Source organism: Saccostrea cucullata, unplaced genomic scaffold, assembly GCF_032062105.1.
Source record: "Saccostrea cucullata isolate Sc308-1 unplaced genomic scaffold, CSIRO_AGI_Scuc_v1 ctg249, whole genome shotgun sequence".
Lineage (NCBI taxonomy): Eukaryota > Metazoa > Mollusca > Bivalvia > Ostreida > Ostreidae > Saccostrea > Saccostrea cuccullata.
This window is the reverse complement of record NW_026936117.1, coordinates 646,838-663,125: the sequence shown is the minus strand read 5'-3', so window position 1 is coordinate 663,125 and position 16,288 is coordinate 646,838. Positions and strand designations below refer to the sequence as shown.

Sequence of the window (16,288 nt, the reverse complement as noted above, 5' to 3'; positions counted from 1 at the left end):
GGGGGGGGGGGGGGGGGGGGGGGGGGGGGAGGGGGGGGGGGGGGGGGGGGGGCGGTGTCTGTGTTTTATAGGGAGGGTGCAAGGTAACTTTTTACTTGATTAAAAGTTGATTTAATAACTCTAACAATTCAAAGGGGGGTTAGGGGGAATCCGGACACACACACCCCCCTCTAGATCCGCGCATGATGTGGGTTGCTAAGTAATACACTGAGCCGCCGACTTTTCAGCAAATTATTACTTACAAGTTTCCAGATTGTAACTCTCCTATGAGAGAGGCACAAAAAGTATTCATTTCAACATGGAGGTGGGACAGGTTGTTTCTGTATACAAACGTGCATAAATAAATGAACGATATTTAGGGCTTTTAAAATTCATTAAATGTTATTGAAAGATAATAATGTTAAGCAGTGATGCATTTGATGGTTTTATCAAGCTCAACTATGCATATTTACAAATCTACCTTCAATTATAGGGTACTTGAAAACGAAAGAAACGTCGGTAGTCTTTATAAAAGGTAACCGATTTTCTTGATTATACAAACATTTTCTAAAAAGTTTGTGCTTTTTTTTAAGTTACAATAAGGAAAAGAATCAATATGTCATTTAGATTGCCGACGTGCAATGATCAGATACATGTGTACCGTATTTATTAGAGATCTATTTCTCTTCCCTCGTCTGAAAAGGATCACATCCACTGATATTTTCTTTTTCGTTACGATTTTTTTTTTTTTTTTTTTTTTTTGCTTTAAAAATTGTGCCTTTACATTAATTCGGTTTTTCTCGAGCTGTAAAGTGCATCCTGACAGTCATGTAGTTACATGTATGATAAACCAGTATATCGAAGATGCAATGTATCCAATGTTTAAGGAATCACTGTCTAGTTAGTGTAGTATGCTAGGGCATCAACGATAGTTGGAATGCAAAAATTATCCCATGTTTCCCACTATCGTTGATGTCCCTGGCATACTAAACTAACTAGACAGTGATTCCTTATATTTCCATTTCATTGTGAAATAAAATTGTAGATTTAGACTTTTAAAATGTAGATTAATAGATTTAAATCACATGAGGACTTCCATGCCAATTTCAATAGTCCTCGCCAACTGACGTCAAACACAAAGGCAGCCGCACGAGATCTACATGCATATTTGGCCTCCTTAGCGTCAGACACAAAGACAGATGCGCACGAGAATTGCATGCGTATTAAGCCTCCTTAGCTCCCGACCTATCGACCTGCCTAATTTGCATTCCGGCAGAATTATCAAGAAATAAACTACCCCTAACTTTTTAAGAGTTATCACAGAGGAAAAAAATTAGAAATGGAAATATATAAATATCTGTCCCACCTCTCTGTTTACGCGGCAACGAAACTCCCCTTCTCAACGAAAGAGCGCATCAAGGGAGATAATCTCGAAACTTGAGTATTGATTGACGCACCATAAAGCAAAAAGTTATGTATTTCTTAATATGTTTATTTATGTATCTATTATTAGATGTTTTTACGGATAATTAATATGGCTGTCTGAAAGTTTTTCGTATATGTAATCAGTGTGTGAATTTCATAGGACAATATAGTCAGTTACCGCAATGATAAGAAACATTTCATGTCTGCTTAGTTCAAAGGCATGTTTTGGCCAAACATGTTTTTTTCTAATTTTATTCCGTCGATAAAGTTGATGTACAGAACAATATTTTGTCAGATTAGATATCATTATTTAAAATGTGTATGTTATCTTTATGTTATTATGCAGTATTTCAGTTGAACTGTTTAGATGGTTCAGCATGAATTCGTCTTCTCCAAAGTATGACTACCCTATATGCTATAGAAATGATACCCAGACTCAATGGGTGCCTGCTGGATTGGAATATTTCTTTGGAATCACTGGTAATATCATCGCCTTTATTCTTCTCTGGATCAACCGCCGAGAACATCAATGGTTTTCCTTCTTCAAACTCTTCACTGGTCTAGTAATCACGGACTTTATGGGGATATTCCTGGTATATCCGTTTGTGATGCACAGGTATGCTACCCATTTCAAGTGGTGCTACCCGAAGCCACTTTGTCAATTCACTTCCTTCGTCTTCGTCGACGCTCATTTGTCTGCAGCTTTAATTATCTGTGCCATGTCTGTTGACCGGTTCATGCATCTCAGAAATTCAGTTTTCATTACAAACAGGAACTATACACTTATCCTCATTGGAATATGGATTCTATCTAGCCTGATATCTTGTTTACATTTAATTGGAGTTGGGCGGAGTAATATGTATTTCCCGGGATCCTGGTGTTATTTTGATTTTATTGATGATACTACGGGAAACCGAGTCATGGCGTACCTGTATTCCATTATAGGCTTTCTTATCATTTTGGGTACTTTAACCATTAACACTCTCACAATGTACCGGATATGCAGAGATCCAGTACAAAGAGGAAACCTTCTGGACACCAGTGTTGTTTCCGGATTTTATGACTCTCACGTGATCATTTTTATAAGCGCTGTTACCGTCGTATTTGTTTTTCTCTGGACCCCTCTTGTGGTAAGTTATATCATTATTTAACGATGTTAAACCCTTCCGATAAAATTTTGAATAAAATTAAATCTTTTTATGTGATTTCATTCTTAGGTTGATATATTCCTGCATGCCTTAAACCTCAGAAACAACGAAAACAACGAAATCGAGTTATGGCTTCTTCGACTGACTGTCCTAAATGCAATTATTGATCCTTGGTTGTACATTGTCTTGAGAAAGGAATCGCTTCGCAAAATAGTTGAGATTTATCACAAATGTAGAGGATCGAAGGAGTTAAGAAGTATGAATGAAACAGACGCCCTCTTACTATAGATTTCACGTACAATTATATGACACTAAACGTAAAACTGCTCTGCTATCGGTATTTTATGTCTTGTGTAACAAAATATAAAGTTAAAAATAAAACAGTTTTCATAACTTTATAATTGCATGATTCGATAATATTTCAACTTATCTTACAAAGTTCAACGTCACTATATTTGATTGAAGTAATTGAAAAAGACAACAGATACTTTGTTAAAATCCCCAGCATCCTTTTATTTTATTTTTTTTATAAAAGATCAACACTAGTATCGCTTTCATCCAAATGCAATATGGGAGACCTGATGATCATCTGAAATCGAAGAAAATTTTGAATTAAGAATTTATTTTCAACTAAGATGACAATCGAATACAAAATTAGGGATAACATAAGACGTTTAATAATTTAAAATTGAAAAATTCTTTTAGTATAACTAAATTCACACAACAAAACTTTTTATAACCATTAACCTGTTAAATGGATGCTCAAATTCTTCCCCGTTTTGTCTAAAGTGAATTGTTCCTGATGAATGACGTGGCCATTACTTTTAACCTTCAGTACGTAATCACCAAGGAACCCGGATGTATGAACTCCACTGTGTGTGCTTATTGCATGGGTAAAGTCGGTTCTCCATGCTTTACGTGCTAAGTCAAGGTACACCTGTCCCGCCTTGTTTGGCTGTGTAGGAAAGATCAAGATATGTTTACGTTTTTAACGCCGCAAATTTGTATATATAGCAGGGGCGTAGCAACAGGGGGGGCCAGGGGGGGCCTGGCCCCCCACTTTTTTTCCCAACCTTACTTATACTATAGGAAATGTTAATTGAAAGCCTGGTTGACCCCCCCCCCCCCACCTTAAGTGATGTACGGAAAATGTAGTATTAGAATTGGTACTAAAAGTAGTTTTTTTTTTTTCTTTCTTTTTTTTTTTTTGCTTGTCAACTTTTTCAGGCAAGTAAAAAAAAATTTTCTCTGGCTGGCTTTCAAAAACGATGCTACGCCACTGCATAGTTTTCAAAAGGTCTGAATTTAAAGCAAGAGTCATATCCTGATGGCCGCCATATTGAAGGTCAACGACGATTTTTCTTCTCTGTCTTACTATGTTTAAAAGGATGTAGCAGAAATGTTTCGTGAAAAATCTTTATGAAATAATGTTTTCAAAAAAGGAGGATTCAAAAAATATTTATACTTCAGAAAAACAATGGTTCCTATCCCAGAATGGCAAATATTAAGATTTAAAGTTGGTTGAAAAATAAAGGAATATATGCATTTGGACCTCCAATATGGCGGTCAACGGGAAATAATTCTTGCTAAATTCTGGCCTATCGAAAACTACATGTACTCGTATCTATACCAGACTTGTTTTTTTGCAGGAGTTTATCGGTATGGAAATGTAATATTAAAAATATAATGAAATTATACATATTTACAAAACTTGTTTGAAATAGTACTTTTTAAATACCGTCAAGTTTGGTCCTTCGAATAACTTATCAACTGAGTGGTGTATTGCACCGTCCCAGAATCCCCAGAACATAACGCCCTCTACCGCCGGATGACTGAAGAACAGAGTCAGGAGATTTTCCAGAGCCGCAGCTTTTTTGTTTACGTCACTTTCCGAAATGGTGAGCTCTGTTATCCAGATTTTCAGGCCAGCTTCTGCTACTTTATCTAATCTGTACTATTAAGAATGATTAAGAATTTTAAAATTCATTTATTGACGAATAACTATATAATAAGTGATTATAAGTTCAATTTTACCTTCACCACGTCTATATCTATGTCACCGCTGTGGAAATGACCCTGTATTCCTACGCCGTAGACAGGTATACCCATATTACGGAGCTGAATAGCCTGATTTCGAGTAGCCTAAAAATTTTAAATGCTTATGTCTAATAGAAAGCTGGATTATAAATAGGCCTACTTGTTCAGTAATATAAAATTCAAATCAAGCCAATAATAAAAAAAAATACATGTAGAAATTGAGAAAATATCAAAGAAAAGAAATTAAATTTTTCTCTTTATTTCAAAGTCAAAACCGATTGCCTAATTTTGCTTCAAACCAGGAACCAGGGAAAAGGTTATAGTTCATGACAAAATATTAAATAAATATTTTATATATTTGAATTATAATCAAATAAATCTAAAATAACTACTAGTATTGGAGGACAAAAATACCGCCTAATGAAATTCCAAGATTTAGTCTTTTTCGCATACTTACTTGTATTTAATAAGTAAATTAAAAATTTATCTCCAAAATGTTATTCAATCTTTTTGCAACTTTTTACGGCTATTCTTTATAGTGAAGATTGCAAGTAATATTTTGCATAGAGATTATAACACGTAAGATATATACGTGCAATAAACAAAATCTTGAAGGACGAAATTGAACAGACCGTTGTAACTTGTGAGTTTGTGATGACGTTGTACTCGTTAATGAAGAGTTTGACGCCCGGCTCCGCCTGGTGAATCCACTGAAACATTTTGGCGGTAATATCCGGGTCATTGGTGTGACGCTCAAAGTAATCACCGTGCTGGTTCTCATTGTTAACATCCCAGTGTTCCAGTCTGAAAACAATTCATGAAACCACGTGCTCAGGAAAGTTTGTAAAGGATTTGATTACGGAAGGATTTCCTCTCTCTCTCTCTCTCTCTCTCTCTCTCTCTCTCTCTCTCTCTCTCTCTCTCTCTCTCTCTCCTTACGTTCCTCTGGTATGGCTTATGACTTCCTGGACATGAAGTTTCATTTCGGTGACGTATTCTGCTGCAGATTTTCCCGCCAACCACGCCGGTGCATGCCCTTCCACTCCCCAAAACATGTTGTGGCCTCGGATCTTTACACTTTATTTAAATAAAGTTTACTTGTTATTTTCATCTTTCAAACAAAATATGTAAATATTCTTCAAAGTTGCAACACCGATGAAAGGATACTAAATTCCCCCTCGATAAAGACTATTTGAAGGCTGATGGTTTGATATAAGTACATACCCGTGAGAACTCAGGGCTTTTATAGCATTGTCAGGTCTGGCGAAGTTAATATGGCCCTTAATTGAAAAACAGCAAGGGACATGTAAATTATAAGTATCTAAGCTAACTTTACCATTAAAAATTGAATTTCTTCTATAGCTATCAAACTTGCAAAAAAAATCTGTTAATTTAAATAAAAGGATATTATATTGGAAATCATAATTTTAACTAATTTGAACAAAAAATTAACCTTTGACCATTCCATGAGACGCCACTTAAGAGCGTTAACAATCACTGCCCACTCAAAGTTTTTATATACGAAGTTCTGATACGCATGTTGGTTATGGTTTGTCATCATGTCGGCCACTACACCAGCACCGAATCCGAAGCTACTCTTCTGTTGCTGCAACTAAAGATATAATAAGACCAAATCTGAATTAAGTACTTTATGAATCATAGTTTCTCGCATAAATATGGCTGTATTGATTGATTGTATCTTGTTTAACGTCCCTCTCGAGAATCACTCATATGGAAACGCAACCACTTGCCGGTGGAGAGCTGCAAATTTTGTCTTATACTCGGCACTTAGGGCCATTGAGCATAGAGGGATCTTTTTCGTGTAAGCACCTACTGCGACACGGGACCTCGGTTTATACAGTCTCATCCGAAGGTCTCCACGTCCCACAGTGAGATTCGAACCCGCGACATAAGGTTCAACTCCTTACTTCGCGACTCTTGAGCAGACGCTCTAACCACTGCGCCAAGCGGGCGACTAAATATGGCTGTAATATTGCCGACTCGGTGTTAAACACTAACCAGTCAATTCAATGCTTTATGAATAATGGTTTGTTTTCTCAATTACAGAGGAGCATCTCCTTTTCGAATTACTTAAATTGGAATTAAGAGAGAATAACAAGATTTACCTCAACGCTAAGTCCTTGAGCTGACGCTCCGTTTACTAGGCTGAAGAATAAATGTATTCATTGATACTAGAATTAATCATTATTTCCCAAAATTCATGGCTAGTTATTGTTTCTTTCATTTCTTTCAATATTAGAATCAATCATTATTTTCCAAAATTTATTGCTAGTTATTGTTTCTTTCATTTCTTTTAATATTAGAATCAATCATTATTTCCAAACATTTATGGCTAGCTCTTGTTTCTTTCATTTCTTTTAATATTAGAATCAATCATTATTTCCCAAAATTTATGGCTAGTTATTGTTTCTATTTTTTCGGCTTCGTAAAAATCATAAGCACTGGAAACTTTCAATATAAATTTCAATTACAATAAAACCTTACAAGCGGACACTGATTTTCCCCTCATGGTCCTTTCAAAGAAACATCATGTGACGTTTATTTTCTGATGGAATTATTCGTTTTTCAAACAAAATATACAAAAGATTACAGAACTGACCTGGCTGTTATGGGGGCTTTCCTGATATTGTTGATCCTAGCATTAGCCTCCGATTTCCAGTTGGGGTTTGTAGGAATCCTCTGAAGGCTGGAGAAGTCTTGTAGATAATTCACAGTGGAGTTGTGGACCTGGACATACAAGGTAGCTCCTGTCGCACCTGTTTACAGACAGTTTATATATAAAACGTCTTCATTTATATATATTTGAAAAGCATAGCTTCATATACATAATTATTTATTTACAAAGGTAGTTGTGCATACAAAACTCACCCTGCTCTGCAAAGAAGTCCCCTCCGACTTCTGTCCATCCATACTTCTCTTGCTGCATGTGAATTTGACCAACAGTTCTGTATTTTGTATGTCCTACAAAGAGATTCCTCTAAGACAAACATCACATGAAAAAACACCTAGCTTTACATTTAACTTACGTTTTACTGCATATTCAATACTGAACACGGCAGAATTTATAAGAAGATACAAACCGTTTACATGGACTGCTGCCATCATTTCCATGTACACGTAGTGGGCACCTGCTGGCATGTTGAGTAACTTGATGTATGCTTTGGCCGCGTACCAGTGTCCTCCAGTAAGACTGACATCCTGACGGACCGCTGACCAGTCATGGTGCCTTATGATGAAGAACGACAGCTCATCAACATAGAATGCTGAATACCCTACCGTCGATTTTCACTTCCTCTTAATTTTTTAGAACCATTTTTATTTGATGTTTTGAGTCTAAATCATTACTCATGTTGATAAATTCAATAACCCAACCTATGATCTTTCATCTTTCGTGTTTGATACAGAACTATCACCCCGATTGAGACCCCAACACTTGCCGGTTGAGGGTTGCAAATTTAGACATGCATATACGGCCGTTGAGCAGAGAAGGATCTTTTTCGCGGCAGCGTATACTGCAACACGGGAGCTGGTAAACGAAGGACCGGTCTCCACGTCCCACAGTGGGATTGGACCCACGACGTAAGGATCAACTCCTTACTCCACCACTCGATAGTAAACGCTTTAACCACAGAAACAGTTTTGTCTAACCTGTTCGATATTTTTATACATCTGCTTCCCTGATATTTATCAGCTGTATATGACGTCACCCTGCAGTCTGCAGCCTGCCAATTTCCACTAAAAGACGTGCTCTCGAAGTCTCCATTTTTAAGTAATTCGGTCTCCGCATTAGAGTGAAATATAAACAATAGAAGTCCGTATAATAAGGAAAATTTTGACATGCTATGTGTATGCTTGCATAAACTAGAAACCCAAACTTATTTTGAATCTATCTATACTTATAAGATTGTATTGTTGATTCACGTGGTGGGCAAGATAAGGTATGAGTGCCTTTGTCAGATCTAGATCAAATTTCTGACCTCTTGACTTTTTTAGGACTAAAGTTTCTTTGCTTGGTCGTTCACGCATATTTTGTCTGTATGTTTGTTTAACGTCTCTTTGAGAAAATTTCTCTCATACTGAGATGCCACCACTTGCCGGTGATGGTTGGAAATTTTGACCTGTATTCTGCAATTGCAGTCTTTGATCAGTGAAGATCCTTTTGTGCCAGCACCTCATGAGACACATGACATAGGGTTTTACTGTCTCACCCTCGAATTCCAGTGGGATTGAAAACCTGCGACGAAAACCTGCGACGAAATTTCAAGTCCATACATAAGATCTGCGACTCTAGAGCAAACGCTCTACCATTGCGCCAAATAGGAAACTGAAATGACAGTCCAAGTCTTGGCTTTTAATTTAGAACCATATTATCTGTCTGATAAGAGTATACAGTTGCACAAATCTAACTTAATTTTAATCAGTGATGCAGGAGTATTGCTAAAAAGTTGAGTAAAAACATGGTATCCGAAGTGTTACGGACTTTTAAATAAGGGACGTGTGAGACACCCAATCACCATGTTTTTAAAGAGTAAAGGAGTAAAATAAATAAAGATACATGTCCATGTAAGCTTGACATCGAATGTTTCAGTAAATTTCTTTATGGAACAAATAGAAAGTCTGGTGGTGTTCACGGTCTGCAATATTTAATTAAATTTAAAACTAATTATCGTTCGATATCTGTAAAATGCCATGTTACCAATCATTCAATGAAAAGCTTGATTTACATGATATAAAACTATACTTGTCAAAATTTCTAAGTCCCCACTTTTATTTTTTCAAAAAGTCCAAAACCTTAACATCAATGTACTAGTTGCTTACAATTTTGCCTTTAATTTGCAATACTTACCTGTTAAGGCCCAAAAAAAATTGTAATTGAATGTTTAATTACTCGACCGTGACCGTTTTTGTTAAAAAGCATGAAGTTCGAGTTCCATATGTTTTTCGGGTGTATTCTTCATATTTTTTACTTCCATTTGTTCTCCATCTTTAATTGGTAAAGAAAAACAGAAAAAAGTTTGATTAAAGTGTGGTGTATGTCCACACAACAATGTGAAAGTGAAGTTGAAATGGCCCAAGCTGGTCGTAGTTGACGAGAGTTCAGTTTCCTTTCACTGTATGACTTTATTTTACTTAAAACCTTTATAATTATCGCCCGAAAAACCTACAAAGCATACCTGAATTCCTTTTAATCATTAGAAATCGCTAGATTTTCAACAAACACAACAAAATCATCCTAGAATTTATCCGGAAAAATCAATGGAACCGGAACCGGAAGTGCCCTCCCCTCAATGTCAAACAAGAGGAATGGGGTACACATGTAATAAGACATTATTTAACTTTTGTTAGCAAGGCACAGGCACTTTCGGTAAGCCCCCTTGTCATCCTAATCTCAACCCAAACTTACATGTATGGAAGAAGATAAACCGGAGTTTGAGACAGCTTTTCCAGCAGCAGAATCTAGGGGAACTAGAGGACGACCTAGTCTCCACATGGAAAAACATTCAATAAAAAGAATTTTTCTTAAATAGTGTAAACTCTTTGAGGAACGGTTGTCTTGCTGTGATTTAGTTTGAATGGAGGATATTGCAGTATCTAACGTTGTGAATTTTTAATTCTAGGGTGCCTTAACATTTCTGCATATTGTGATCAAGTGCTTCAATAAAATAAATTAAGTGAGAAAAAGATGTATTGCTACTTTTTTTTATCCCGTATACTTATTAAATTATACTGTTAAAATAATTCAATATAAGAGCGCTGTAAAGCAAAAACTTGCCTGGGGACTTAGAAATTTTGACTAGTATATATAATAACTTTTGATGACTGATTTATAAGAAAAATGACATAACGCTGTCGTCAGTCCCCGATCTTAGTATTGGTGGAATTTTTCAGAGCCTTTTCACATCTGATTAACCCCGTTGTGAAGGAGAAAGCTTGTGTATAAAGAAACGTTGATGGAAACAATAAAAACAACAATTACTTACATTAGATAGTGAATAAATTTTTATTATTATTTTATCTTTAAACACATTTTATCTTCATTTAGTGAACAAGATGCAAAGATACAATATTAATTGAAATATACTCTGGTTATACTGAACCCAATACATACATGTATTGAATTTACAGCAAATTATTTCTTATTTTTTCTACTTTGTTGGGTGTTTAAAATACAAAAGTTTTTATATAACATTTTTTTTTATTCAATTTGTCATGTTTTAATTAGGATTTTCAGATTTTTTAATTAATTATTAGTTATCACTCTTATTACTCTACTTTTTTATTCAATGAATAGGAAATAAAACAATATATACTAGATATGATAACTTTTAATATTCTATAAACATAAAATTTTAAAGATATGCTTTATGCTTAACCAAACACAATCTGTGAAACATGCTGGTGGTCATCTGTAAAAAAAAAAAAAAAAGAAGACGAGTAAAACGAAAAATAAAGCAAAACAATTAAAAGATCAAACAATGGTTAAGACGAATTCCTCATGGAAACTTACCTGTAAGATGAACTGTGAGATCTTTTCCCGCTGAACCTAAGCTAAATGTCTCGTTGTGAATCACGTGACCGTTCCGTCGAACGCTCAGAACATAATCCCCCGTAAACGCTGTAACATTTACTGTGTGACCTGGATCTATCCTACGTTTCATGTGAGATCTCCAGGTGCCATGAACAAGATCTAAATATTTCCGTCCCGCAGCATTTGGCTAAAAGTTAAATTTAATAAACTGTGATATATGTTACTTAATTTTCAGATGAAATATGTGGTATACGGCGAATAACGAACAGAATTCGAGCTTAAAAGTCCATTAGACATTAAAAAGCATGAGCTGAGCAAATATGAACCTCTAAAACATTGGAGGTGGGATCAGGTGCCATTGAGAAGTGAGCATCCCCTGACGACCAGACACACCCGCAGTGTGCTCCTTGTCATGTTCAAATCATTAAAAAGTAGTGAAGTCAGTGGATCTTATAAGTTACAAAATTTTCTCCGTCAAAAGACTTTAAAAATTGAAGATGTTTTGAAAATAAACAAATATATCTTTACAGATATATCTGGACCGTTGAATAAAGCCTCGTCTTGATGCCAGTTAGAACCGTCCCAGAAATGCCAAAGAATGACCCCCTCTACTGCAGGGTGACTGAAGAACATCGTCATCAATTTCTCCAAAGCTGCCGCCTTCCTGTTGTCGTCTGCTGCTCCGACTGTCAGCTCGGTGATCCAGATCTTTAGTCCGGCTTCCGCCACCTTATCCAGTCTGTACTGTGAAGAAAAGATGGCAAATGCATTGTATATATAAAAGAATTGTACAGACAGAATGGCAAGTAAAGCAATCAAAGAGATTATAAAGTCTGTGCTATAAGTAAGGATGGCAATGATAATGTTGAGGTTTTATTATTCAATCTCTAATTAGTTTTCGAAAAATTACTCACAGATAAAGATGTGTTTTAAACTATTTCAACAATTTATATACATAAGAATATACACGAAGTCAAAACAATTAGTTCGTAATCAAACTTTTAATTGTAAACCAAACTTACACTATTTCATTGAATAAGAATAATACATGTACCTTTATAACATCCATATCGATATCTGTTCCATGAAAATGGCTCTGTAAACCAACTGCTCCGATAGGAACGTGACTTTTGATAAAATTAACAGCCTGATTTTTGATTGCCTGAAAGTATTATGCTGATATAAATACATAAAATTAATTTTTATAACTCGTAATTTTCAGTTGTTTGTTTTTCCGATACAAAAATAAATATAAATTTGACGTAATCTGACGACCGTGGTCATGGAGGACTGAGAGAGAATAGAGTAGTCATTAAGGAAAAGTTTAATGCTGGGATCACGGGAGTGGATCCACTGAAACATTTTGTGGGTGATGTCTGGGTCCCTCGTGTGACGTTCGAAGTAATCCCCGTGTAGGTTCTCGTTGTTTACATCCCAGTGTACAAGCCTGTACAATAGAAAATTAATATTCAATTTGCCATGACCTTTATCTGTTTATATTACCATCCTCTCAATATTCGCACAATTTGATGAAAAAGAATTTTTAAAAAAACAACATAAAATTATTTCTATTTTCTATGAAAGTGAGACATAAACATGGGACCTGATCCCACCTCTGATGTTTTGGAGGTGTGTTTGCTCTGCTCCTGATTTGTATTGTTTGAATGAACTTTTTGAGCTTGAATACTGATTTTTACTCAATATATTTCATTTGACCGTCATAGAAACTTTTGTCGCATAGCATTTTAGTTGGAAAGAAAATATTTTTTGTGTCATGTAAAAGGACTTTTATATTTTCATGCCATCAAAAATAGGTATTTATATATATGGTTTTAATCCTTTAAACATATTATCGTAGTATTATTTTTTTTATTGTCACCTTCCACGGGTGTGCGACATAACATCATTTACATGGGCTTCCATTTCTTTGACAAGATCTGATGGAGACATCCCCTGTAACCAAGTTGGCACGTGCTTGTCAACATCCCAAAACATGTTGTGACCGCGAACCTGCATTCTGTGAATTGACCAAAGAATTTCTCTTAAAATCCTCGTGAAAAAAAGTAAAAGGTAAAGATATCAAAGAGTGACCAATCTCATTCATGCAGCGATCAAATTGAATCGTGAACTGGACAAAAACTAGTTTCTAGCTGGTCATTATTGTCTTTGGTAAAAGGAGTAACAATTTTTAACCAATGCTAAAAACTGGTTCAATCAAGATTTAATTTTTGTTCAATGCATTTAAAGTTCAGAAGATGCTTACCCATGAGATTGAAGAAGTTGTAATGCGTTCATTGCAAGTGTATAATTTGTATGACCCTGGAAAAAATGTGAAATGAATACCGTCACCTTCCTTCAAATTGTCTCTGGATTGTTTTAAATAAGAGATAATCTGACATCTATTGAACGTTCACCAATTTCGAGTTTGATATGTCTTTCTTACCTTTCTATGTTCTAGTGCTTTCCATTTCAGCATATTTGCTATGACACCCCATTCAAAGTTTTTGACGACAAAGTCTGTATATTTCTGGTACATAGGATTTCCTAGCTTGTCGGCATGGACGGCTGTTCCGAACGGAAATGCACTTTTTTGTTGAATTAGCTAAGTGAAATCAAGAGCGTTATTTTGCAAAAGAAAAAAAACTGAATAGAAAGATCATGAAGGACAATGTAATTTTCTTTAATGAGGATCAACTGCTTTCAAGTAGAAAAGTGATATAAATTGTTTAACTACAAGATATATATTATGTACATGTAATCCATACCTCAGCATAGAATCCATGAGTCTGCTGTCCTGGTGCCAGTCTAAAAATGTAAGTTGCTTCATTAATTTATGAACGAGATAATTCTATAAAATATGAGTTTTCTATAGTTTTTTTTAACAGACATTTTATTTCTATGGGGATTAATCTTGTATCATTTTTACATACAGTAAACACCTCACGCTATTAATAAAATTTACAAGTTCACGTACTTTATTGTGACGGGTGCTTTACGGAGTTTGTTGATGCGGTTATGAGCTCTCGATAACCAGTGTGAATCGTGTTGTAATGGTTGAAGACTTGCTGAATCCATCAGATAATTGATATCAACATTCATTACCTCAAGGAAAATCGTTGCTGATGAAGTTCCTAAGATATGTTAAATTCTATAAATATTAATATATTATAATCATTTGAAATGCTGCAAATTTCTGAATTATTTCACATGGTACAATTAAAGGATAAAAAGATAGCACAAGGAGCAATATAATATAAAGATACATGTACCATTAAGTGCAAAGAAATCGCCACTTATTTCTGTCCAACCATACTTCAATTGTTGCATAGGCTGTTGAGCCACTTTTAGATGTACAGTTTTTCCTGAAAAAGAAAACATTGCAAAATAGCTTAATCGCTGAAAATGTCTTTAATTATTACACTACTGTTTTTCAGTTGTTTTTCTTTTTCTTTAAAAAAAAATGTCCATCACTTTCATTTCTTTATATACTGAAACTAAATTACCGTTTACTTGAAGGTTGACTCTCATAGACAAGCTAGAATACAAAGTCCCCGGGTGAAGATTAAGAAGTTTTACGTACGTCTTAACGACATAGTTCTGTCCGGGTGAAATTGGGACAGTCTGGTGAGGCCCTGAGTAAGTATGTCTTCTGAAAATGAAAGAGATGCCATCATGTGTTCTGAGGTTAAAATACCACAACTACCGAAAATGTAAATCTCCATAAGGAAAAGACTAACCTGTTTGTAACTTTAACAGATTGTCTCCCATGATAGGTGTCGCTAGTGAGGGTGGTCATCGTACAGTCGCTACAAACCCAGTTTCCGGAAAAGGATGAACTTTCAAAATCAGAATTATGCAGCAATTCATTCTGTGCTTTTATACAACTGATGACAAGGGAACTTACAATTATATATAGTAACATATTTCTCAGTCATTCGTATAATCTTTGTCTCTTAATGTACTAAGTCAGTACTAACATTGGACGCGATAAGACAATGTCCGAATTCCTGAAGATTAAATGCTACCTTTGTTACGTGAATACGAGAGAGAATGCATGGTATTTCACATATTTCGAGGACAATTCGACGTTTTCTTAATTTATATTATAAAAGTATTAGGTGCTTTTCATAATCAAAGCTAATATTTATTTGTTTTAGTGAACTTTCACTGTTCATTACATAATGTATAAAAATATGAAATATAAAGTACGCTTTATTTCTTAAAAGTCAATCATCGTTCGAATTCAAAAGTTTAATGTTTACATATTGTTAGTATAGATTTTCTATCGATAGGTCAAATTTGAATAACATTTTTCATTCAAATCAATAGGTCATTGCTTTCCAAATGAATGTCTCCAGAATTTTCTTGTTTTCCCAAACAAAACAAGAAGCAAAATGCAAATGTGAAGGGAAAAAGGACTTTCTTTCTCTTCCATGACACGGGATGCCATCTCTATGATATAGGACGCTATTTGCTCTATTTTGAATTTGAATTGTTCTGTAGATCTTTGAGCTAGATTCAATGTCGTCAAACTAATTTGTACCTTTCTTTGTTCAAATATTTTTTTTTATTAAAAATGACATGCTCTACGTATGAACAATTTCTGAAACGAGGTAAGTTATTGACCAAATAGAAGATGAAATGAGAATATCAATCTTATTAAAAGTCTTCATTTCGTAAGTTCTATGGTCATTACAATAACATTGTCAGCAAATAAAATTTATCACTGAGCCAAATGTTGACCGACTTTTTCATACTAATTATTAGGACATTTTTACACACTGATGCAAGATGTAAGCACTATTTGGATGCAAAATACAATCTTTTTTCTTTTCTTCTTTAATTTCGTAACATATTAATCAGTCGAAAAAGAAAATAATTCATGTCCATGGCTAAAATTCTCTTTTTGGTAGTAATGTATCGCTTAAAATAAGTTTCTATTTTCAATTAAAAAGAGGAAGAGAAACAGGCAGACCTACAATGTTATGCCGCATAAACGAAATTTTTCAACCTTAATCATTGAAGAATAAGAATTTCATTTAAGGTCAAGATCTAGTAAATGACAGATGCCTATAGATTTCTCAAAATTGAGAAACAAATTTTTCTAATGATCCTTTACAAATGTAGCTTGGTTGAATAAAATGTATCG

The 16,288-nt window shown here is 34.9% G+C and overlaps 2 protein-coding genes across 2 annotated transcripts; one reads left to right on the top strand and one right to left on the bottom strand.

Annotated features, from left to right (window-relative positions):
- The first annotated feature begins 1,713 nt into the window (after nucleotides 1-1,713).
- On the top strand, nucleotides 1,714-2,925 carry LOC134244778 (prostaglandin E2 receptor EP4 subtype-like). Its single transcript, XM_062727019.1, has 2 exons — nucleotides 1,714-2,534; nucleotides 2,622-2,925. Exons 1-2 carry the CDS (start codon nucleotides 1,737-1,739, stop codon nucleotides 2,838-2,840), a joined length of 1,017 nt encoding a protein of 338 aa, XP_062583003.1. The 5' UTR covers nucleotides 1,714-1,736; the 3' UTR covers nucleotides 2,841-2,925.
- Nucleotides 2,926-3,057: 132 nt separating this feature from the next.
- On the bottom strand, nucleotides 3,058-15,286 carry LOC134244786 (uncharacterized). The gene is made up of 25 exons (XM_062727026.1): nucleotides 14,877-15,286; nucleotides 14,643-14,788; nucleotides 14,409-14,501; nucleotides 14,114-14,270; nucleotides 13,905-13,944; nucleotides 13,583-13,741; nucleotides 13,403-13,458; nucleotides 13,019-13,156; nucleotides 12,415-12,586; nucleotides 12,194-12,301; nucleotides 11,668-11,883; nucleotides 11,119-11,326; nucleotides 8,259-8,487; nucleotides 7,691-7,836; nucleotides 7,479-7,571; nucleotides 7,210-7,366; nucleotides 6,716-6,755; nucleotides 6,043-6,201; nucleotides 5,814-5,869; nucleotides 5,529-5,666; nucleotides 5,222-5,393; nucleotides 4,587-4,694; nucleotides 4,291-4,506; nucleotides 3,300-3,507; nucleotides 3,058-3,141 (listed from the first exon to the last, which is right to left on the bottom strand). The coding sequence occupies exons 1-25, from the start codon at nucleotides 15,059-15,061 to the stop codon at nucleotides 3,107-3,109; spliced, it is 3,435 nt and encodes a 1,144-aa protein (XP_062583010.1). The 5' UTR covers nucleotides 15,062-15,286; the 3' UTR covers nucleotides 3,058-3,106.
- Between the last annotated feature and the right edge of the window lie 1,002 nt (nucleotides 15,287-16,288).